This window comes from Haliotis rufescens, unplaced genomic scaffold, assembly GCF_023055435.1.
Source record: "Haliotis rufescens isolate VD_foot unplaced genomic scaffold, xgHalRufe1.0.p SCAF_2, whole genome shotgun sequence".
Lineage (NCBI taxonomy): Eukaryota > Metazoa > Mollusca > Gastropoda > Lepetellida > Haliotidae > Haliotis > Haliotis rufescens.
The window spans coordinates 44,762,871-44,785,887 of record NW_025963890.1 but is presented as its reverse complement, the minus strand read 5'-3'; the positions used below and the strand labels follow the sequence as shown (position 1 = coordinate 44,785,887).

The following is a 23,017-nucleotide window of genomic DNA, read 5'->3' as shown; positions in this document are numbered from 1 at the left end:
TCGATGATTTGGCTGATAAGGGGCCTATATTGTACCACTATGGTGAGTATCGTTGCTCATGCCTTTAGTCACTGGTTTGCCTTGTCCAGATTTCAGTATATTTACAGACCTGACGCTCATTTTGTCACGTAAAAATACAAATTGGAGACCTTCATTTTACGTATGAGGCGACCACCACGAAGTGATAGCGTTTCTCGTTTAATCATGGTTATAATTCTTTTGCACAATAACACCTGTGAAATTAATTTTGAATATTGTCCAAATTGAAATCCGTAAATAATGTAACGAAGTCTTTACGGCAGTACGAACATCAATCACGTTTTTGAAAGTTAGCAGAAAACTCGATGCGAAAAACCCTGCACGTAAATTATAATTTTAACTCACTCTGAAGATGTGTTCGTCTCAACAGAAGTAGGACATGTGGGATCATTCGCATCGGAATTGTTAACATAATTCTTAAAGATATAATGTTTTGTTTGTTTGTTGTTTAATACCGCACTCAGCAACTTACGGATCTTACAACATACATACATTTAGGTTCAGTTGTATTTTTAAATTTGTATTATTTTGCAAATGTAACAGAGACCTGATAAGTGATATAATAATGTATAGTCGCTACTCTTAAAAGTAAGAATATGTTAGATTTATCAACCAGAAATATTGCACACCAAAGAATAATCATATTTCATGACACTGTTCTACGTCGAAGTCATACACTCTGACCTGTCCTTGTTTTATCTACTTAATGCCGATGTATTGACATACAACACCGAAGAAGAGACATGTGGTGTTTGATCGAGAAAGAGAGAGATAGAATGTAGGAAAGTACTATATCAATGGTCACCGTTTAGTGACACATGCCTCTTAAATCAAGGAATGTCATTTTTACTTAAGTTTGTCGTGTGGGTTAGAAGTGTACACAAAAAAACACAAGGCTAAATGATTGCACCACTGGATGATACAGAAAATAATCATATTGGGTGGTTGAAGTTGTACCTGTAAATAGAATGCGATTTTGATCATCAAAGACATGCCGTAGAAGCAAATTATATATTTGTGTATATACGTAGACCCAGATGAAGCAGATAAAAATTAAATGAATTTGTCATGAGTTGTGAATAAGCATCGCATTCTAACAGAAAAGGGTACTCGTTTCCATATAGCTTTGTCAATATTGCGATGTCATCGATTCTGAATCATAAGATTATTACAGGAGCATCTGAACATTGTGACAGCTTGTCTGAAGATGATCATGATTGTATCGATTTGATGAAGGTAGTATTCAACATTTGAGAACTGACTTCAAAGTAGATTACACGAATAATTTAGAGTTGGAACAAATAGAGGAATGTCATCTTCAATGTCGGAATAATTCACACATTGCTAAAATGCAGAGGGAAACATATCTTCGTTGCCACCATCCTGATAAATCCTAACACATCCGAAACCATAGGTAGCCCATGATGTTCCTTCAAACCGTATGGCGTAAGACATGCTTTCATGCTTACTTCGGTAGTCTGATATTGTCCCCGATTATTTTGACCAGTAATTGATACATTTATGAAGCTCGTGTATATGTCATTTCACATAAAATGTCTCTCTTGAAATAATTGTTTGAACCTTTTCTGTTATTGCTGTGTTATTACAACTCCAGTTTTCTGCACCATCTGTAATAACAGGTAATACCATATTACTGTCGAATACTTTTGTTCCAATTTAATCTCCATGCTACAATATCTACATCCACACCTCACGTCTTTTGTAAAGGTACAGAAACTTCTACACAGCTGCCGAGAACTTCGTGTTGTCGTTAAGGGAGGTCACACTATCTCTAGTACACTGCAACACTCCAGAGAAGGCCTTGTCGGCCGCATTCTATTCATATTTGCCATATCTTAGACTTACCCGTTTCTTCTTGTAAGCAATTGTAGTTCAACCCCTCCCAATGCCTCTTTTTTCTTCCTGCTGAAGTCATAAATAAAATATAAATTGCCGCGTATCATCAAGACCTCTTGAAGTGTTGAACAAAGTTGTAATGAGATATGTAAGAATGCATGTACATGTATAGTCACTATATAGCTGAGATAATGCCATGTGACCTAAAATATTATTTCACTCACTAATGACAGATCAAATACATGTCTGCAATCCTGTGTTACTCCTGTAAAAGTTATCTTGATAAGGACTTCTCCTTCTCCACCGAAGATGTCAAAATTATGTTTTATGCAAGTCACCGAAACAGACTACAAAAAGCTACAATCAAAATGCGAAATACACCGAGGTAACCCAATTGGAGATATTGTTGTTTTCCAGTACAATATCGAATCACAGTTATGAAGATAATCGCACTGACGCTCATATGGTTCACTTTCATGCACTCAAAACGTTTTGTGTAAGTGTCTCGTTGCACCTAACACCATGTCTAGAACTGAGGTAGATGGTGCCCATGGAACTATTCAACTTACATGATCGTGTAGCGTGAGCCCAGCAGCAGAAACAATAGCACAGCAATGACAATGCCCAACAGTAGAAACAATAGCACAGCAATGGCAATAAACACATACAACAGTATATCTGGAAAAAAAATTCATTTCATTTAATATTATTACATTATTGAATAAAATATGACTATATCATTCAAAATGATATCATGTACACATCATCATTGTATCACATTCGTAAATGTAGAACTACTGCACGCGTTGAGAATACATGACCCCACGCAGATTGAACACTTGATTGTGCATGGTAGTAATCCACACGTCTCAGACAAATAGATCCATTTTGGACAAAAATATTTCGCTAATCACTGTCAATGGGGAAGTGTGCACCTTACCATTCAAATATGGCTGCAGTTTATCCATTTTACCGGTTTTAATCCCCTCGTAGATACAATGTGTGAAGCCCATTTCGGGCGTCCCCAGATGGGATATTGCTGGAACATTGCTAAAGCGGCGTAAAACCATACTCACTCACTCCATTGTACCGAGCCGACAAAAAACATCATGTTGTGGTCATGTGGAATAAGTTGTACAAATAATATTTACATAAAATACATTGTGTTTGTGATTGTTGTATTGGCATAAACATGTATCTCTTGTGCATACTGTCCATATATAAGACTGATAAACCTTTTTTATGAATACCACTGCTCAGATGATAAAAAGCACCCTTGTCATCTTGATGTGTTAAAACAAACATAGGATAAGTTCAAATATGCAGAGGATATTAGCCTGGATCATTTCTATCCATGATATCGGGCTATGCCTCAATGACGAGCAAAGGTTGCTATGGAGTGAGTGAGTGAGTGAGTGAGTGAGTGAGTGAGTCGGTCGGTGGGTGGGTAGGTGGATGAGTGAGTGAGTGAGTGAGTGAGTGGGATGAGTGTAGAAACAGTCAGTGAGTGAGGTGGGTTTAACGCTGGTTTGAACAGTATTCCAGTTATATCACGGCGTGTCAGTTTAATGTCGGAGGAAAGCCAGAAGTGATGCAGGTGTCAGACGTTTCCCACTTCGGCGAAACCAACGAGCACGGGTATGGTGCTGACAAACCTAGAAGCCTAATCGAGGCGAACCGTGATTCGAACCCAAAATCATAGGTTTCTTTGCGTGCCTAAGGGACGCAACTCTGCATAGCCAATCGCGGCGCCTTCGACCCCACCCCCATCCGAAGTTTAAAGAACTTTTAGATATATTCTGAAATCCCACCTGCTCAAAGCCTGTAAATAGTACGTGCAAATACAGATGTCCAAGTTTTTGTAAAACTTTGAACTGACCTCTTTATGGAGTCTTAAACTATACTAAATTCCTTTAATATTTGTTTTTAGCTTTACCCAGAACAATTCCAAACCGCTTCTGAGCAGCAGTGACCAATTGAAAGTGAGAGCTTTATAAAGTAGAATCATGATTAGTTAATATTAGTGGGAAAATGACTTGCCACGTTTCAATTGATAACCGTTTGCATATCGCACTAACTATAAACTAATACATTTAATCTGTGTATTGTGTATATCATATTTGAAATCATGCAATAATAAGACTTATAGTTGTCAATTGTAAGTTAATGTTATGTTCATATGTGCGAAGCGTGACTATAATCAAGTAATTTACATGCTCTCTGATAGGTCTCAACGCGATCTATCCTCAAATTGTTGCCTACATTATATGTTAAAGAGTTATATACCAAACTGCTACAATGGAGATGTTTGTGTTCTCAAATCCATATAAGATATCAGCATATTTTATTCACGTCGCAATGATAGCTTCAGATTGAATGTCGTCCAAATGCGTTCAATACAATTTGATTTGTGCTACTGATTGATTTCATCTGAATAGATTCCGGGAGTAAAACGTCTATCATCGTGTGGGTTATTTACGAGAACATTACACACAATACTATTATTTTTTATCACTTCATTGCAGATACCTAGCGAAGGCATTGTGCATGTTCATATGATGTAAGAGATGGGTACATACACATGTGTGACGCGTCCGTATATTCAAATATGTTTGGCAATATAAGCGTTGAGTAACTTACTATTTCCAGACTCGCCGCGTTTGATGTCTGAACATGAAGTTGTGTTGCATCCATCTTTACATGTCTGATCCACACTACCGTCTGTAAAGCCGCACCGAGGACAATCCAACCCACAGAACTCCCCATAGTAGCCATCACCACAGGCAGTGCAGTTTCCAGTAGATTGGGTACATGTCAGGCACCGGGGGTAGCACTTGTTCCTGCAGTTCTGTCCATACCACCCGTCAAGACAAGTCGTTTTAGAACATGTCTGGTCTGTGTCACACCGGAATCCCTGACACAACTCTTCACATGTGAGAGAACAGTTAGTACCATGAAAGGTATCTTTACAGTTAATGCAGCTGCCGTTGAGACGTTCACACACTTGACAATTCACTGGACAGGGGATTCTGCACGAGGTGCCTCTGTATCCATCCACACATCCGTGGGTACAAACAGTTCGACCAAATTTGTCAATGTTACATTGCTTGTTATTGCAAGTCATTGGACACGTATGCTGGCAACTGCTACCATAGAAACCTGCTGGGCATTGTCGATTCTGTGTACCAACAACCACTGACCCTGGAAACAAAAATGTTATCGTGAAACAATTTAACAACTGAAACATACACGTCAACGCTACATGTAGATTATATCAGTACACGTCACCACAGAACGTGCGTTCATAAACAGTTAAGCTCTGATGCATGATTTCACAGGTATATACTATTTAAAAAAAAGTTAAGCAATGACATATGTGCATGTAACAAAACATAACAATACACCAAATTTAAACTAATTCGTATTGACATGTGGAATGTGGTATCGATTTTAGCTGAGTATTTATATTTAAGAATTTTGTTGATTGTTTGGCGGATCTCAAGCTTCTTTTAAAGCATCTTTTTGTAACCGTGCATAGATGATAATTTTTATTATACATGTACAATGAACAAGGCATATCTTCATAAATAAAGTCAAAGTATTTGTTGTAATGCATTATTCAAAGAACTTTTAACATACTCTACATGAACAATTATTTTCAATTTACGATCATTCTGTGGTAAGATGCGTAAAAGGAACGAAGACCAATTGTAGCTAACATGTATTTTGATTTTTTGACTTTGTAAACATATGTCGTTTCAAAAATTAAAAATAACAATGTCATAAATAGCTTCAAGACAATTTTCTTTATTGTTTACTGTCAGTCTCTGCCTAGGTTCTTAACAAGTTTGTTTACTGCAGATCAACGTGTGACTTCATCAATTTGTAATGATTTTCACCATACACAACCCTGATTTTAAGTTTCCTAGACATGTTTTTAACATCTCCGTTTCAGGTACAGTGCCGGACAGGGCTATACATATTCATGGACAGTAACGAATACTTGACCGTGTATCTGCAGTTCCAGAGCGTCATTAACATAAGTTTTTACTTGTTTACCAATCCATCTTCACACATTTTGTGACATAAATATGTTTAAACCATATGCAGTAGATAGGTAGATAGGCCTTTTCGTCGTGTCACATATGAACCCACAATTAATTACTTTGCACATATCGTCACCGATACTTACATAAAACGACGTAAAGAATTAATCGACATCCATCCATACTTGCAGAAATGCTGAAAATAAACACTACCATCAGATACAAGTAATGGCAAAGAATATATACATTTTAATTTTTTTTTAAAAAGTAACTTGATGGACGGATAGTTTTCCAGGTCGCACTGCAACATGAAAATGTGGTCTGCATGGTCCTTTTTAACTGGTAAAGTGTCACAATTGTTGAAAGAGTTAATAGAGAGGAACTTTGACATATTTTTTTATTTATTTCATTAGAACCATAAACGCAGTTTTCACATGCAGCTCATGGGATTTGTCACGTGTTAGCAAAACCGCTTAAAAAATCATGAGAAATCTCAGCTAAAGGTTAACTATGTATATGCATGCGTTTATGAATCACTATCAAATTCAGTTGAATTTTGACTCTGACTGAAGACTCAATAATAATGCGAGAATTAAAGCTATTGATAGACTTGAAGCTGATGTCTCACAAGTGTCAGTGTCAAGGTATTTATGCGTTGCCCGGAGCACACTTTTCCATAGTTTGGGCATAATATTGGTCATATGGCACAATTAGAGATCGTCCAATATGAGAGAAAACTTACAGCAGTCCAGGATCGCGACACCCAGGACACCGTTCCATAAAACGAGCGTAGCGCAACGACAGTCTTAAGTCTATTTAAAAGCGTATGGAGTTACGATCACTTAAAGACAAGGGTAGTTTTGTGGCACGGAACCCTGGCCACTTTGGCAGGTCGCTCACTGCAACCTACAGTTCAAAACATATTCATGGTTTACGAGCTGCCGGGATACGAGAATGGGAGACCGACGTTGACTTTGTTTTACCTCAAAGCGGCTGCAGTGGTCTCGGCCACATTATCAGTAGCTTCAAGAACGTTGGCGTAACATAATTGGTTTAGTGATAATCACGTTTACTTCTTCAAACGTGAAATGTGCGGATCCGCGTGTATATTGGCGACGTAATGAGTGTGATGTCGGATGTTGCGTTCAATGAGTCGACAGATTCGGTGGAGGAAGTATCATGATGTGGGAAGCTCTCTCTTATGGGCGCAGAACAGCTCTTGCTTATTTCCAGGGCAACGTAACAGATTGGGACATTACTTTGTCCCGACTCTGCAAACACCCGGGGTCGAGGGTACTTGTTGTTACCATGATCGGCATAGAGGGAATAAAACAAGGATTGGTCGATTTGGAGTAAGTATACTGAGTGGAGTATCCATGTTAAACTGCGGCATGGTATCTCAGTGGTCTTGCACTATGAAACCAGCATTAGTCCCGACTAGTATAAACAGCCACACACGGTCCATGCACGTCGCTATATACATTTATAGTAAACGACGTTTCTCCGGATCAAATTTCAAGCAGAATACACACACATTCACGCACGCACCCTCGTCGCTATATAAGTGCTATAATCTTAAAGGCGATGTATGCCCCATTTAATCTCACCACACCTGAGTGCTCCGAACATTAACGTCCTAACATGGCCGTCAATGTCACGGGATTTCAACCATCTGGACAGACGTTTACTTGGCCTGGTGGATAGAGCGTCTCCCCGGTGTGCGGTGGTTCCTTGGCGCTCGGCACTAATGCGAAAATCAAGATCTGGTTGGCTCGGAGTATACTTTTTCTGAATGGGATATCCACGTGATACACACACACACACACACGCACGCACGCACGCACCCCCCCCCCCCCCCCCCCCCCCCGACACACACACACACACACGCATAAACCAACACACTAACACTAACACACACACACACACACACACACTGTGAAAATCTGTTCCAAACTCGTTCCAACTAAGGTGAGTAGAGCTTCATTTCTTGTTTGCTATGTGGTAACATTCGACTTAGCAGATGGTTCATCCGCTATCATTTCCGTTACGTTACATCATCTGTATCGCTTTCAGTATACATTTGACCGAGGGGCGCTTCTCCCATTTTACAAGACGAACGAAGTTCAAGGTCGTAAGTAGACGCGGCGATGAATGTCGTCATGCTCTTGGGGCATAATACTGTTAGTGAATCTCTGAACCATTATAATTCAACCATGCATACTATATTTCGTATTTCTTCGCGAGGTATGCAATAATTCACAGGCGACACCCAAAAATTGAAATATGTTAACAATTACAGTTTGATATGCACATGCGTAATATGTCTATGTATCGCGGGTGTTTTGAGAAATAGTGAAGTGTCTATAGTGAGTAGGGTAGACGTTGCAGCGTACAGTTGCATAGTACTTCCAACACCCCCTTTCGAATAACCAGCTGGTGCTCAAAATAGTCCCGTCCGCGTGTTTAGTATAGCTGTAAATTAAACGGGTGATCATTCCAGGGGGGGAGTAGTAAAACTAGACAATGACAATGGTGTATCTACATCCAAAACAAACCAGGAAACTTGCATATTTGTGTATACGGAGAGGTTTAGGTATGATTACAACCTATATGTAATTAGATGTTTATAATGTGTGTAAGTATTGAGTGAACCATGCATTCATTTATGAATAATGACACTCACAACAATATTTGTGCTGAAAGTATCAATCGCTGTGTCCAATATCCAGTCTGTTCATCTTAACCTATAAGAAATAAAAATAGACGTTCAGTGTCTTGAGTAAATGTCGAGAAACATTTACATTTCTGGAACTTAAAAAAGTTTCCTTTGTGACTGACGTCTGTTCAAATATTTAGATTTACGAACTCTGGCTCAAGTCGGGAGCTTGAATTTGGAATTGTGCAACACAATTTATTATTTGTAACTAACCTTTCTGTATATATCTTTCATCAAGTGAATTAATATCTGTCAATCAAATCAAAACAGAAAAGCTGTATGGGTATTAAGGATCGTACCGCCGTCAATATCTGGCAAAATCTATCAATTGAAAGATACATGTACAGGATAAAACACTGAGTTGTGATGTTACATACCCATTCCTCTACAAGGCCCTCATCAGCCCTCTTGTTTCTCCGCATTTTGTGCCTGCGCCTGTGACTATTATTTAATTGATATTCATATAACATATGGCATTCCAGCTAAATGTATATCGTGACGAAGTATTAAACAATAAAACACTGCTTACTATAAAGAATTGTTAGAGCATTAACTGGCACAGACCAGATTACATTGCACCAAGACTTGATCATATTGTTTTAATTGGACCATTAGCACCCTGTACATATACTGACAAATGTATGCCAGTGACAAACAGTTTTCGCTAACGTTTGCAAAGTTTAAAATTATTGCCTATATCCAGGTTTAAATGCGTTTACTTACCATATGGCACATACAAACAATCCAGCACATAAAATCACAGTTACTATGATGGTTAAGGAAACACTGTAACCGAGGCAGCTATTGAAACCTGAAACTCAGAACAAACGGAACCATTAATCCACAGGATAACCTCGGTCGACATTGATAAATACACGCAACTGTATTATGTTGCTGGGAAGGTTCGAACGTTTAGCTACTTGGAAATCTCCTTGCAACTCTTACCGCAGTGAGTTTGCGTGATATCTGTATCAGACTTGTTTGTTGGTGGTGATGTCACTATACACGGTGTTCCATTCTTGCACCCAATGGAACACTCGCCATCTACGTGGTTGCAGGTATTGTTGATACAGTTTGAGTTGCACTCTCTGCGACAGTTGGTACCATGATATCCTACGTTACAACCTTCCAGACACTCTCCTGTATTGACCTGGCAGTGGACTATGTCGTGTAAAGGGCGACAGTTAGATGAACAGTTCTTGACACATGCAGGTCCCCACTTGTTACTACCACAGTGTCCACCTCCAACTTTACTGGTCACTGGTACTGTGAAGGATAAACGGATGTCAGCAGATTACAGCAACAATAAGAGAGTCGGGTGATCCTAATTCGTTTACGTTTTAAAACTCAATTTTTAGAAGATCACATCGGCGTGCAATGTAAAGTATTGCATTTAAGCGACCCAAATCCAATATACTTGATATTAAGTTGGTAACCTAGGTTAGTTGGTATATTTACACTTTCGAAATAAGGATGGCAAATGCGATGATGTTTTGTAGGTTCTGTTCAAACCTTACCGAACTGGAAGATGGAATAGAGCCCAACCGTCCAAGTTAAGATGTTCATTCCACATCGATACTGAATTCATCTCCAAATACTCATCTGAAACATGTGAAATGTCATTACAACGAAACATGCGACATCGTACCATACATTTCAACGACGATGTTAAAGATAAGTTTGTTTGTTGTTTAACGCCACACTCAGCAATATTCCAGCCATATGACGGCGGTCTGTAATTAATCGAGCGTGGACCAAACAATCCAGTGATTGACAACATGCGCATCCATCCACGCAATTGGGATCGATGACAGGCATCAACCAAGTCAGCGAGCCTGACCACTCGATCCCGTTAGTCGCCTCTTACGACAAGCAAAGTCGACTTTTACGGCAAGCATGGGTTGCTGAAGACTTATTCTACCCCGGATCTTCACGGAAATCTACCGCACCACGCAATTGGGATCGATGACTTGCATCAACCAAGTCAGCGAGCCTGACCACCCGATCTCGTTAGTCCCCTCGCGAAAAGCATAGTCGACTTTTACGGCAAGCATGGGTTGCTGAAGACCTATTTTCCCGGATCTTCACGGGTCTAATCATGTTAGGATTAGAAGCAAAAACATATATATATATATATATATATATATATATATAACATTGATTTTAATCCTATCATTTGAAGTCAAAGGGTGATGAAATAGAGCATATATATGTTTGGAATTCCTTATCCAAATATAAATAATAATAAAATGACTTAAATATTTTAGCATTTTGTAAATTGCCACGTGTAACAGAGTGTACGTTTTCAGTACAGCTGAGGTGGGAGCTTCCGTTTAACAATAATAGGTCTAGTTTGCTTTTTCTTAATTGCACTGTTAACTGCACTGCTAAAATGGACATTCTTTTATACAGTAATAAAAGTCTCCGCACGGGCTGAGGTGAAATCGGGTTTAACGGCGCATTCAAGATTATTGCACTTACATAGTGACGTGTGTGTGTGCGTGTGCGTGTGCGTGTGTGTGCATGTGCATGTGCGCGTGCGTGCGTGCGTGTGTGTGTGTGTGTTTGGCTGCTTGTACTAGTTCGGACTAATGCCGATTTCATACTCCTAGCACACTGAGATACCATGCTGCAGGTTAACATGAATACCCCACTCAAACACAGTATACGGACTCCGAGCCGACCAGTCCTTGTTTAAGCCCCTTTGCTCCGTGCGCCAGGCGGGGTAACAACAAGTAATATTTTTAACGTCTTTTGGTATGACGCGACCGGGGATTTAACCTCAAACCTTCCAGCGGTCGTCCCCGCACGGAGAATTGCAGAGACAGTTAGAAAGGTTGATAAGATTGACGAGAGTGATGAACAGTGTGGATATCCATTTAATCGAAAGACAGGGGATAAAAGAAAAACCATGACTGCTATTAATTACGGTAGCAGCGTTAATATTTCGCAACTTATCAAACATAAACTAGTGTCCAAAAGAAACGATACCACCTGTTTGCAACGACATAAAAGAAAAACTAAACAATGCAGAAGTTTAGGATTGGTGTTATGCTTTTGAGAAATCCTTTCACAACATCTGTACAAAAATTTCATTTCAATCTGTACAACCAATATGACAAGCCTTTAAAGATGGGTGGGGTCGAAAGATGAACATTTCGTTAGAGCACTGATCACAGAAACAACGGGAAATGTCACACCACACGTCTCAAAGTCAAGTCAGTAGCGGGTATGTCCACCGTGAGCATCAATACATGCCAGAACACGCCTACGGACTGATGACGTCAAACGTCTGATGACGTTGGGAGTGATGCGTTGCCATTCCTCGAGGAGACAACGTTCCAAGTCCTGGACGTTGACTGGAGGCACACGGCGACGTCGGATTTGCCGATCCAGGTGGTCCCATAAGTGCTCGATGGGATTCATGTCCGGTGAACATGCGGGCCATGGCAAAACCTGTACGTTGGCGTTGGCAAGGAAGTTCTGTGTCAATCTTGCTATGTGTGGCCTTGCATTGTCATGTTGGAAAAGGAGTCCACGAGGCTGTTGCTGAATAAAGGGCACCACAACAGGCCGTAGGATGTCATCAAGATAACGCTGTGCATTCAGGTTTCCACGAATTACGACAAGCATCGTTTTGACGTCACCACATATGCCACCCCAAACCATTAACCCTCCACCTCCAAAGGGCCGGACCTGTTGGATACAGTTAGGCGCCAAACGTTCACCAAATCGTCGGTATACAAGCTGCCGTCCATCGTTTCTGAAGATGAGGAATCTGCTCTCATCAGATAACATAACACGTGCCCAGTCCCGCCGTTGCCAACGTCGAATTCGCCTGGCCCGGATCAGTCTGTTGTTCCGGTGTCGAGGCGTCATGAGCGGTCCGCGGTAGGGATGACGTGGCCGGATACCATACTGCCGTAGTCTCCTGTAGACGGTCTGTCGACTGATCCTGTGTCCCAGTGCTGTAGCCGCCGTGGACGTCGCTGTTACGGTGCGGTTCCTCAGGTGTAATACCCGGATGTAACGATCTTCACGGGGCGTGGTTACTCGTGGTCTTCCACTCCTGGGCCTGTCTGACGTCTGACCTGTCTGACGTAACCGCTGCATCAACCTGGTGATAGTGATGCGTGCGCAGCCCAACCTTCTGGCGACGTCGACGTGTGACGCTCCTTGTTGGACCATTCCAACGGCTCTGTCTCTCTCGATGGCTGTCAAACGTGGCATATCTTGTGTTCTTTTTGTTGCTGTGATATCAACGTGTCTGATCAGCCGTTTTATACAGTTTTTCTGCACGGGCAGAACATGCTAGAGAGGGAATGTCACTTTCACGAAATTTACGTTTTTTCCCGGAAGTGATCACGTGTTCCCGGTATTTTTTATCTACTATGCTGTGTTTGGGATGTGCAATACGAATTGGCATGTTTTCATACTTGACAATTCACTTAGTAAAAAACAATTTTGAAAATAAGTTGGTATCGTTTCTTTTGGACACTAGTTTACAAAAAGCTACATAAAATTATATGTTAATGATATTTTACGAGATGTGACGTCACTGGCAGCTTGTTTGTCAACAATCACTCTCCCGGTACCACCCCAGTGACAAAATGCTCAGAATCAAGCTACTAAACGTAAGTTTTGACAAAATTTGAGAAATTATCAGTGTGAAGCAGAGAGACACTCAGACAATACTTCCACAGCAGTTTCATGCATAATAGTGAAAAACATGTGGGAGTAATTGTGATATTTTGAAATAAGGTGACAACATAGATATTAAAAACAGTATTCTTGAAGCTCTCAATTGAACACGATAATTTATGTTTTTAGTATTACTGTTTCTGATTATAATGAAGGTCTTTCTTATATAAACGTTATCATATATGCCAATCCACTAACACAGTGTTAATCCATCACTAAGATGATCTAACTTAATAGTACGTGGGCCAAAGTGTTCTACAATATATATTCAAGTTTCGTGCAGTTTCGAAACAATATGTTTCTGCAAGTTTATTTGTTGTTAACGCAAGACTCAGCAATATTCCAGCTATATGACGGCAGTTCTGTACATATTGATGTGACTCAAAGCAGAGAGGTGAGCATCAGTGTCGTGAAAGCCACCTTGGCTCTTGTGACTCATGTTGTTAATTGTGCGACAATGTCAAATATTTCCATCAAATAATGAACAGTGAAATATTCAACCCTGTCCATGACGCGATGTATTGTGTTATGTTATAGCCTAGGTAGAGTCATCATCGACACTTGATCGAATATATGTACACTGCTTCCACTTACTCTTGTCATATGTTGATTCTCATGATAAATATCCTGATTCGGTTACAGATCAAAGCTATAAATTGCCTGCTTCAAAGGTTATTTTTTCAAAGTATACACAAATTAATTTCGTTGATGGAATGTATTCCATGTTGCACTGCCACATAAAAAAATATGTCTACATGTTCTTTTGTTTTGACAAAGTGGACTAAAACGGTTTTATTGTCTTTAATAGGGTTAATATCGATTAACCTTGGCATTTGAAGGATTCCTTTCATTGGGAAACAAAGCAGACACGGATGTTTGATTTTTGAAATGTATCGTACCGAGAATCAATAATACGAGAAATAAAGCTATTGTTGAACTTAAAGTTGCAAAGGACACAAATTCCAAACTATAGCCACGATTAGCGTCACATTTGACGGTCCTATGCCCGGCCCAAAATAAATTAGACCCATGCTTTGATGACCTTCAATACACTAAGCTCATTGTGTCTGTTAGATAAGATATTTCTTTGTAAGCTAAGTCATTATCAGCGCTAAGGACCATGTATGACAACTAAAGGCAAAAAGGATTATGTATCTTGTTTTCGGACCCATTCGTTAACCCCAAAGCGATTTAAATATTTACCTTCACTATTTTGTTCATCAGTCTCCATTCGTTATTCCATACTCTGACCAAAAACATCTGACCTAAGTTAACAATGATATCAACCTTATTTTACAGCAATTCTTCACATCAATTTATTACATAACGAAGCGCCTAAATTGTATTGTTTTGGTTTATACGAATCCGTCTCTCTAAAGTGTACGGATTACGTTCAAATTCACCCATATCTTCTGAATAATAAGTACATCAATGGCGTGCATATGCGATTTGCTATTGTAATGCATATTGATTAAATGATAAGCACTTTACACACAAACTAGACTAAATACATCGACATATTATCTGATTTTCATCAATGACATATCCAACAGTCCGAGCAAGGTAGTTCCACACAGCCTGTCAACTTGTTAGCCTTTCTTGCTGTGTTTATTATACATTATTAACTGAATGGGCTTTCGTCAGTAAAACGTTAATGTCATTGGTAATACAAAATATGTAACAGTGTTTCTCGGGCTATGTGTACAACCTGTAAACTGTTCACGAACTTCATAATGTGATATCAGTAGATAAGTCTTTTAATAAATGCGATATTTCAATCGTAATTACTTGAAGACTTGGATACAACAAAGGGATAGATTGTCTGTACAAAGATGTTATACAACAAATGCCCCGTATAAATAATAAACAGGCATAGGGACCAAATGTTAATTTAAAATCACAGACTCTGACATATTTTCTGACATATATTTTCGGACCAACTAATACGTAATTAAACTTACAAATGTATTTACAGTGTTCAAACTGAGTAGGGGTCTTTCGCTATTAATATCAATTACGTACATAATGCATGCGAATGACAAATAAGCACATAGAGATTCAATGTATACACGTACAACATGAGTTACGTGCCTGTGAGAATGTAGTAAGTTTATTTGCAGTGGTTGTTAGTGACTCTAAATGACTGAAACGCACGTACAATATTGGATAGTGGCTGGATTGTGAAAAGAAATGAGATTGAGATTTCCCACAGTTGGTTTTTGACAAACACGGGGCATACTTGAGATTGATCAGTTACTAGAAAGATGGTTGTACCTATATAAGAGCAACACCAGCGAAATTCGAGGCATTTAACTATCTTCTTGCCAATTTCGGACAAGATGTCAAACTGAAAACACCGAATTCCTGCCAGCTTCAAAAACAACCCCGGTGTCCAGAATTCCTGACATCCGTGAGTGCTCTGAAAAGTGTAAGGGCCTGTTACGTATGTCTGCTGCCACTTATATTGCCAGTGACATTGTTATTGTGAACCTAAATCTGAATAAGGAAGATAATTCTTGGATGTCACCTTCTGTTAATTTGTCATCAGATAGATATAGGAACTTTTTATTTATTTTGGTGAATGGATTATGTTCGAAAATGTGTAAATATTTCGTGTAGTATTTTTAGTCATGATTATGTGGTGAGATTGAACGCCGATTCTTACCATGTGTAAAATATATAACAGTGTTTCTCGTGCTTTGTGTACAACCTGTAACATACCAACCATATTTTGTGATCTTAATACATAAAGCTTCAAAATGAGATATTTCAGTCGTAATTCCATGGTGACTTAGATACAACGTAGGGACAGCTTGTCTGTACGAAGATGTTATACAACAAATGCCCCGTACAAATAGTTAATAGGCATAGTGACCAAATGTAAATTTAAAATAACAGACTCTGACATATTTTCTGACATATATTTTGGGACCAAATAATACGTAAGTAAACTTACAAATGTATTGACAGTGTTCAAACTGATTGGGGGTCTTTCGCTATTAATATCAATTACGTACATAATGCATGCGAATGACCAACAAATAAGCATTAACTGATTCAATGTATACGCGTACACCATGAGGTACGTGGCAGTGAGAATGTTGTAAGTTTATTTGTAATGGTTATCAGAGACAGCAAATGATTGAAACATACGTAAAAAATCGAGTAGTGGCCGGATTGTGAAAGGAAGTGTGATTTAGATTTGCCTAAGTTGGTGAAGTACTAATGGTAATAAAAAAAAAATGTTTTGCTGGATTTAATAATCGACACAAAGCATTACGTAGATGTAAATACGAAATAACAAAACAACTGGAAAAGTACTAGTCTGGATTTGCTAGTTTTATCTCAGTGCTCAATACAAAATGTTACTTTTACGTTCTGAAATTTTGATGATGATTCACTATCCCACAATGCCACTCACAAATCACTAACAAATCACATGCACGTGGGTTTCAAGCACCTGTTTTCACCTGTCGTCAAGGTGTCATATGTCATGGACATTCACCTTGATCTAATAACACCTGGTTATGCTCAGTTTCACAATAGTCTGTTTTGTTTATTTTTATACATACTTTTACGTGTAAAAAGGCATAAAACATTTGATACGCTGTGTTTGTGCCAAGGTCCAATTAGTACTAATTGAGTTGTTTGAATATATATATATATATATATATATATATATATATATATATATATATATATATTAACTTCATTTATTTAAAATCTGAGATCGAAAAAACAGGGTTTTTTTTCATTTCCGCGAGTACTTTTTTTAATGACAAACACGGGACAGACTTTACCATTTCAGGAGTTTCGAGGTGGATCAGTATAGAACGATGAGGCCTTTTATGGTTTACTTGGCAGGTGCGGACAGGGTGCCACTCCGAAAACACCTAATTCCTGTCAGCTTCACAAACTACCCCAGTGTCAAGAAAGGCGCTCGGGCCTCTTTCGAGACTTTTGAAAGTGACACCTTTTTTACATCCGTGAGTGCTCTGAAACGCGTTGTAGGGCTTGTCGTGTATTTCTGTTGCCACTTATTTGACCAGTTGTATTGCCTTTGTTATTGTAAACCCAAAACTGAATGTTTTAGTATACATTGTTGAGATTGCGAAATTTTACATCATGTTCTATTGTCGCATTCTCAACTTTTGCCAAAGAGTACTATGTTAAAGAAAACAAGTTTATCAGCCCCATTTCATTTCTTTTCACTTCACCATACTTCATGAGTGTAAGTTTCGTATGAACATATTGTCAGATTGATGCCTGATGTTTACAACATGAAATCACAACATGAAAAATATTCGCAATGATTCAACTGCCACTGTCAGTTTAATACTGCTATGTAGTTTAGCAATTACGTCTAGGTTCAATGGGACATAAAGACCCAGCGTTATTTATTGAAAAGTTTCCTTCACTGGCAAAGTTGCTTTCCTATTCCGCGACTGCGCTGATATGTCTCATCTCTCCTTATTTCCTTATATGCACTTATGTCACTTGCCCCAGTCACAGCCACAGCGACAGTCCTCGGCGAACTGCCACTGTTAATTCGTATTTATTTTATTGTGCCAGCTTGGGTACGATCTGTGATGATGCACGGATTTATCTTTATACTTGGCGTGTGTCTGTGTCTTCCGTCGGCACATCTATACATGCCTTCAGGTAATGTTACAATTACTAAGTATCATGTGAAGTATGCAAACGAGCAATTATTATTAATACCATATTTTCTTTCCAGATGTTGACTGCCGTCAGCGTGAATTGAGAAAAACGATATCTGTCAAAGTAATATATTTTTGATAATCTTGATAAATAAAAAATCAAGCAGATTAAAAACATAACCTTGTTCTGAGGTTACTTCCCTTCTCTTCCAGATTCGACTTGCACAGAAGGCCAGAAATGTTCACGATGTGGCTCCGATGGCAAGTGCCAAAGTGAGTGTTTTGTTGGATATTATGGCTCACACTGCAACCACAGATGTAGCCAAGGATGCTTAAACAATACGTGTACATTAAACACACAAAATGGTGTCAGCGAGTGCTCTCATGGATGTCAATTAGGGTTGTTTGGCCGAAGCTGTAGGGTGCCCTGTATAACTTCTTCACCTGGATGTAAGCGATGTGCATCTGGATGTGTTGGATCTTACTGCGTGCAAAATGACAGCTGCTGGGGAAACTGTGTCGATTCTTACTTTGGTTCCCAGTGTAAATCATGTTCGAAACAATGTGAACTCTGTAACTACACGACAGGAGAATGCCAAAGGTGTGCGGCCGGTTACACTGGAGGAAAGTGTGAGCATGTGTGTCACAACTGTTCAGGACATTGTACAACGGCACAATGTACTACATGTTTAACAGGGTATTATGGGCAACTCTGTGATGATACATGTAGTATACATTGTGATGTGTATTCCAATTCAACGAGTAGTTCTCCCGTACAATGTGACAAAACGTCGGGGGAATGTAAATATGGATGTAAACGCGGATGGTACGGAGAGAAGTGTAATGAAACATGCAGCAGAGGATGTTATCACAGTGAATGTGACCAGAAGGGCGAGTGTAAACATGGCTGTGTATTGGGTTATTATGGCCCGGGGTGCATCCAGTGTCACCCAGGATGTCATGGAACGTGCGACACCATCAACGGTCACTGCGCTGATGGGTGCAAGAAGGGATACTACGGTTGGAACTGTAGCTTACACTGTAGATCATGTGTGACGAGGGTGTGCGAACAACAGACGAGATTTTGTGTCGTCAGATGTAATTCCACCTATGACAATGACTGTGACAAACTGTGCAAGGAGAACTGTTCTACGTCTGACATATGCCAGACATCCAAGTGGTGCAGTGATGCAATAACTTCCTCGACAACAGAATCAGATTTTGATAAAAAAGGTAAGTATATTTTATGAGACTGTTCCCATATTAAATCTTGGAATGACATTTAGATATTACTGTGAAAAGGGACGTGTTATGCAAACGTATATCCAACATGTAGTTGTAATAATTATTATTCAAATATATATAAGTCGCCTTGATGTGATGCCTTTGGTCTATAAAAGTGTGTTTATTTGTTCCCGATTTCCATGACAAAAAAATCGGATTTAACCTTAAATGAAGATAGGGTTTATATTCGGAGAAAACTCAAAGACCGTTCAATATTTCTTGATCAAACTTTTTACAGTTATCAGTCAAGCCATGCACTAACGGTGGGGTTTGATGGTAACCCCTGTTTCCAGTGACACTACCTTACAGAGACGACAGCATGTACTATTCAACCAGCAGCACATCAGTTTATGAGTCAGTGTCATTGTCTTTTTAGAAGCCACTCCCCGGCTTTTTGGGGGGACTGATTGACGGACTGAATAATTGATGCTTGTTTTATTCAACCTGCCAGGTATGTGATACATGCAACCTTAGAAATTGCCAAACTGTCCAATAGTTAAGGTATCATAAGGACCAGTAGAAATTTGCCATTTTTAAGGGCATTGCTATATGTTATCATCATAAGGACTAGTGGACTAAAACTGTTAGTATATACCGCTCACGCGTAACTAGAACGGATATGACAAAGATGGTAAGTAAACTAAAAGTAAGAGACGCTAGCCGATACATTCCTAAACTCAGCTGGACGGTCCTGTAATTATTTAATAGTGATAACATGTCATGTCAAGACTCTAATAAAATCAATAACAGGACAACACAGACACCAATCAAATCGCCTTACATGTATCTACAGTCGAACCTCGTTGCGTTGAACTCGAGGGGACCTGGTCGAAGTTATCCAGGATTCGAGACATCAGGGGAAATTTATGCTTAACTTGGATACTTGAGGACTTCAAAATGAGTTTGAGACAATCGGGAGTTCGGCATATCCAAGTTCGACATAACGAGTTTAACTGAATTACGTGTACAGTTCGTTTTATAACCATTATCTGATAGACAACAGATAATGCCTAGATGTGTTCCTGTTCTAAAGTATAATAATAGCCCTTGTACCTGTACTCGAATAGTCGAAACGAAGCGTGTTCACCAGGTAGTGAAAAAACGTCTTTTAGAATGCATGTGCGGAGCAAGTAAATAATTTCTCTTTCGACATAATGGAGGATGTGATTAACTATATGTGTAGACATTCATCTTGAACGCAGATATAGGTGTAAACAAAATACATATTGCCCTGGCCATGGAGGATTATATGTCCAAATGTGATACAAATGTAATTTAAGTGTGGAAACATGATTCATTGTATTATTCACAAGTATTTTTATCTTGTATTCAGTGTCTGTTGAACCTAACTACATATTGGACGTGGGAATCATTCTTGCTGTACTGCTGCTGATTGTTATTATCCTATTGCTGTTGCTCCTTCTGCGTAAAGCACCACAGTTTTGTCCACGGTAGGTATGCTTAGACTTTAGAGAGACAATAACCAATCGATATCGTTCGTTACAGTTTTGGATAACGTAAGGGAAACAAAAAAGAAGATTAGAGTTTTGATACAATAGGAATGTCCAAAAGAAAGACAAGTATGTACAGTTACATATTTCTTTCAATAAAAGTATATGACCCGAATTTTAAGTAACACAGATTTTCTTTGGTGGCTTTACAATGGACACTCAAATAAATAATGATGAGTTTCCACATGGATGACCACATTGACATATTGGATCATATTTTATCTCAGTTCTGTAGAAAAAAATATGTCAACTGATCATGACTTTATATGTATCTTAATCGAGTATGATAAATATTCCAACTTTCTCACATCATAGGAAAAATATGAAGGTGCTACACATTGCTCTTTCCCTATGTATGACATAAACTGGGATATAAATGAACACTTTCTTCCTGCTACAGGAATGGTGTTCCATGACCTTACAGTTGATGAAATAAAAGAACATGTTGAGTACTTTAGTCTAGTAGTTAAAATCACAAGAATGTCTGAATTTCTTTAATAATATGATACATTTGAACTTATAGTGGTAGTTATAATGTCTTTAAGATAAGCCGGGGTAATATTACTTTGTATTTCGTAGAACAAACATAGCTTTTACTTCATCCTTTGTTCCATTAACATTTCCCATCCTACTTCATAATACAGATGTTTGTGTTTGGAGCCCAGAAACTATTTTGGCAGCTTCTTGTTGAAGAGTTTCTAATTGACTTGATAGTGCTACATTTCACCCATTTGTATGTTTCAGGCCTATATATGTTTCTAGGAGAAGATTGTCCAACGGAAACGACCCAGAACACGCTGTGGATGTTGAGGAAATGCGTCATATGGATACACGATATGAACCCCTGCATAGGTACTGGGAAATAAACTATAGTGACATGCACAGAAACATGGCTGCGTCCTCTGATGATTCCCAATCCCCTGTACACCTGCGTGAAGGTACGCATAACGCATCTGACGTAAATGAAAGGGACACTTCAGATGTTGAACCTGACATCGATGGACCTCGAAACGATAGTGAGAAAGAATCTCGAGCAGATGTCATTTATGAACGATATTTGTCCCCTTGTATGCCAGAACCGGTTCCGTAGTATGAGAGTGCATTAAAGCTAAATGTTGTACATATGCACAGGGATATATAAAACATCTTTCTCAACTAAGCAGCCAGCTATAGATGTGGTTCAGTAATTTTGAGAAATCACCTGCTTACAATCTGAAGACGTCCCAACACACGATGTGAGTTTAAGAGATAGCTGAGAATTATGTTCTGATGGATACACACAATTATATAAGCTTAAAATATAATGTATCATATGGCCTTTTTCATAGCATAGCTTCGTCAAATGTCTGCAAATGTAAATACTAATTTCAAGGTTGCCAAAGAACTATTTTCAGCGAATGTTGCTCCAATGACTCCAATGTCACTCCTACTCACTGCCCAACCCATGCTTGTCGTAAAAGGCGACTAACGGGATCGGGTGTTCAGGCTCGCTGACTTGGTTGATGCATGTCATCGTATCCCAATTGCGTGGATCGATGCTCATGATATTAATCATTCGATTATTTACAGGAACCGCGTCATATAGCGGGAATATTTCTGAGTGCGGCGTTAAACAACAAACAAACAAAAACATACACACACATAGTCATTGTAACATATTGTAATTATTGGATGACACAAGCTTACAATAATAACTAATAGAAATGGGGCTTCTATATTTATGTGCTCAGACGTGCAAGCTAGACTGGATCGAAAGTAATCTGCCAGATTGTTAGACACCGTGATAAATCCGAACACGATTTGTTTTCCGTGATACATTTTCATCTAACTATCACAGTTCGAGGCGTTTCAACAAATGGCATCAGATGAGCGTTCATCCGGTCTTTCATTCTGTAATTATATAAAAGTCGAATGTTCTTTGTAACGCAGGCACCTGAATAAAGAACGTTCTCCAACCTATCAGAGTTCTGAGATTATTCTAGCAATGTCCTCGAAGTCTTCTATCTGTGGTCTTTGTGACGCTTGCAAAGATTTTCATCACACACAGTTGTGTAAGTCAGCTTATTGACTCCAGCATCTGATTGGGACAGTGTTAGAAACCGCTGTACTGCCCCCGTTTTAGTTATTCACTTGGGAAGGGATGATTTCAAAGGCTAGTACATTTTCAAGTTTCCGTTCATGAACAACTTATTCGACGAAACA

The 23,017-nt window shown here is 39.1% G+C and overlaps 3 protein-coding genes across 8 annotated transcripts in view; 1 reads left to right on the top strand and 2 right to left on the bottom strand.

Annotated features, from left to right (window-relative positions):
* Positions 1-23,017, bottom strand: part of LOC124127176 (scavenger receptor class F member 1-like) — a 408,153-nt gene that overhangs the window by 373,613 nt on the left and 11,523 nt on the right. The gene's annotated exons all lie outside the window — the stretch shown is intronic.
* Positions 1-23,017, bottom strand: part of LOC124142172 (cell death abnormality protein 1-like) — a 30,665-nt gene that overhangs the window by 7,515 nt on the left and 133 nt on the right. For both annotated transcript variants that reach the window (XM_048400043.1, XM_048400044.1), the window contains exons 2-9: positions 10,176-10,260; positions 9,382-9,924; positions 9,036-9,099; positions 8,626-8,686; positions 6,089-6,138; positions 4,537-5,097; positions 2,466-2,574; positions 1,906-1,965 (exon numbers count right to left, since the gene is read on the bottom strand). In XM_048400043.1, coding sequence (XP_048256000.1) covers positions 1,906-1,965; positions 2,466-2,574; positions 4,537-5,097; positions 6,089-6,125 — 767 coding nt within the window. In that variant the 5' untranslated portion in view covers positions 6,126-6,138; positions 8,626-8,686; positions 9,036-9,099; positions 9,382-9,924; positions 10,176-10,260. The remainder of the gene's footprint in view (positions 1-1,905; positions 1,966-2,465; positions 2,575-4,536; positions 5,098-6,088; positions 6,139-8,625; positions 8,687-9,035; positions 9,100-9,381; positions 9,925-10,175; positions 10,261-23,017) is intronic.
* Positions 17,884-23,005, top strand: LOC125382079 (multiple epidermal growth factor-like domains protein 10). Of its 5 annotated transcripts, none has more exons than XM_048400039.1 (4): positions 17,884-18,021; positions 18,234-19,755; positions 20,638-20,755; positions 21,560-23,005. In XM_048400039.1, the coding sequence occupies exons 2-4, from the start codon at positions 19,731-19,733 to the stop codon at positions 21,903-21,905; spliced, it is 489 nt and encodes a 162-aa protein (XP_048255996.1). In that variant the 5' UTR covers positions 17,884-18,021; positions 18,234-19,730; the 3' UTR covers positions 21,906-23,005. The 5 variants fall into 4 exon arrangements, 3 of the variants coding, with proteins under 3 accessions (XP_048255996.1, XP_048255995.1, XP_048255994.1); XR_007222275.1 differs by having other exon boundaries at positions 21,578-23,005; XM_048400038.1 differs by having other exon boundaries at positions 18,234-19,253; positions 21,578-23,004.

Bases quoted from the DNA above. Each gene is read 5' to 3' on its own strand.
- LOC125382079 (XM_048400037.1), top strand. From the start codon at position 17,949: ATGATGCACGGATTTATCTTTATACTTGGCGTGTGTCTGTGTCTTCCG. The intron at 19,254-20,637 runs GTAAGTATATTT...TCTTGTATTCAG, and splicing joins ATCAGATTTTGATAAAAAAG to TGTCTGTTGAACCTAACTAC. The intron at 20,756-21,559 runs GTAGGTATGCTT...TGTATGTTTCAG, and splicing joins GCACCACAGTTTTGTCCACG to GCCTATATATGTTTCTAGGA.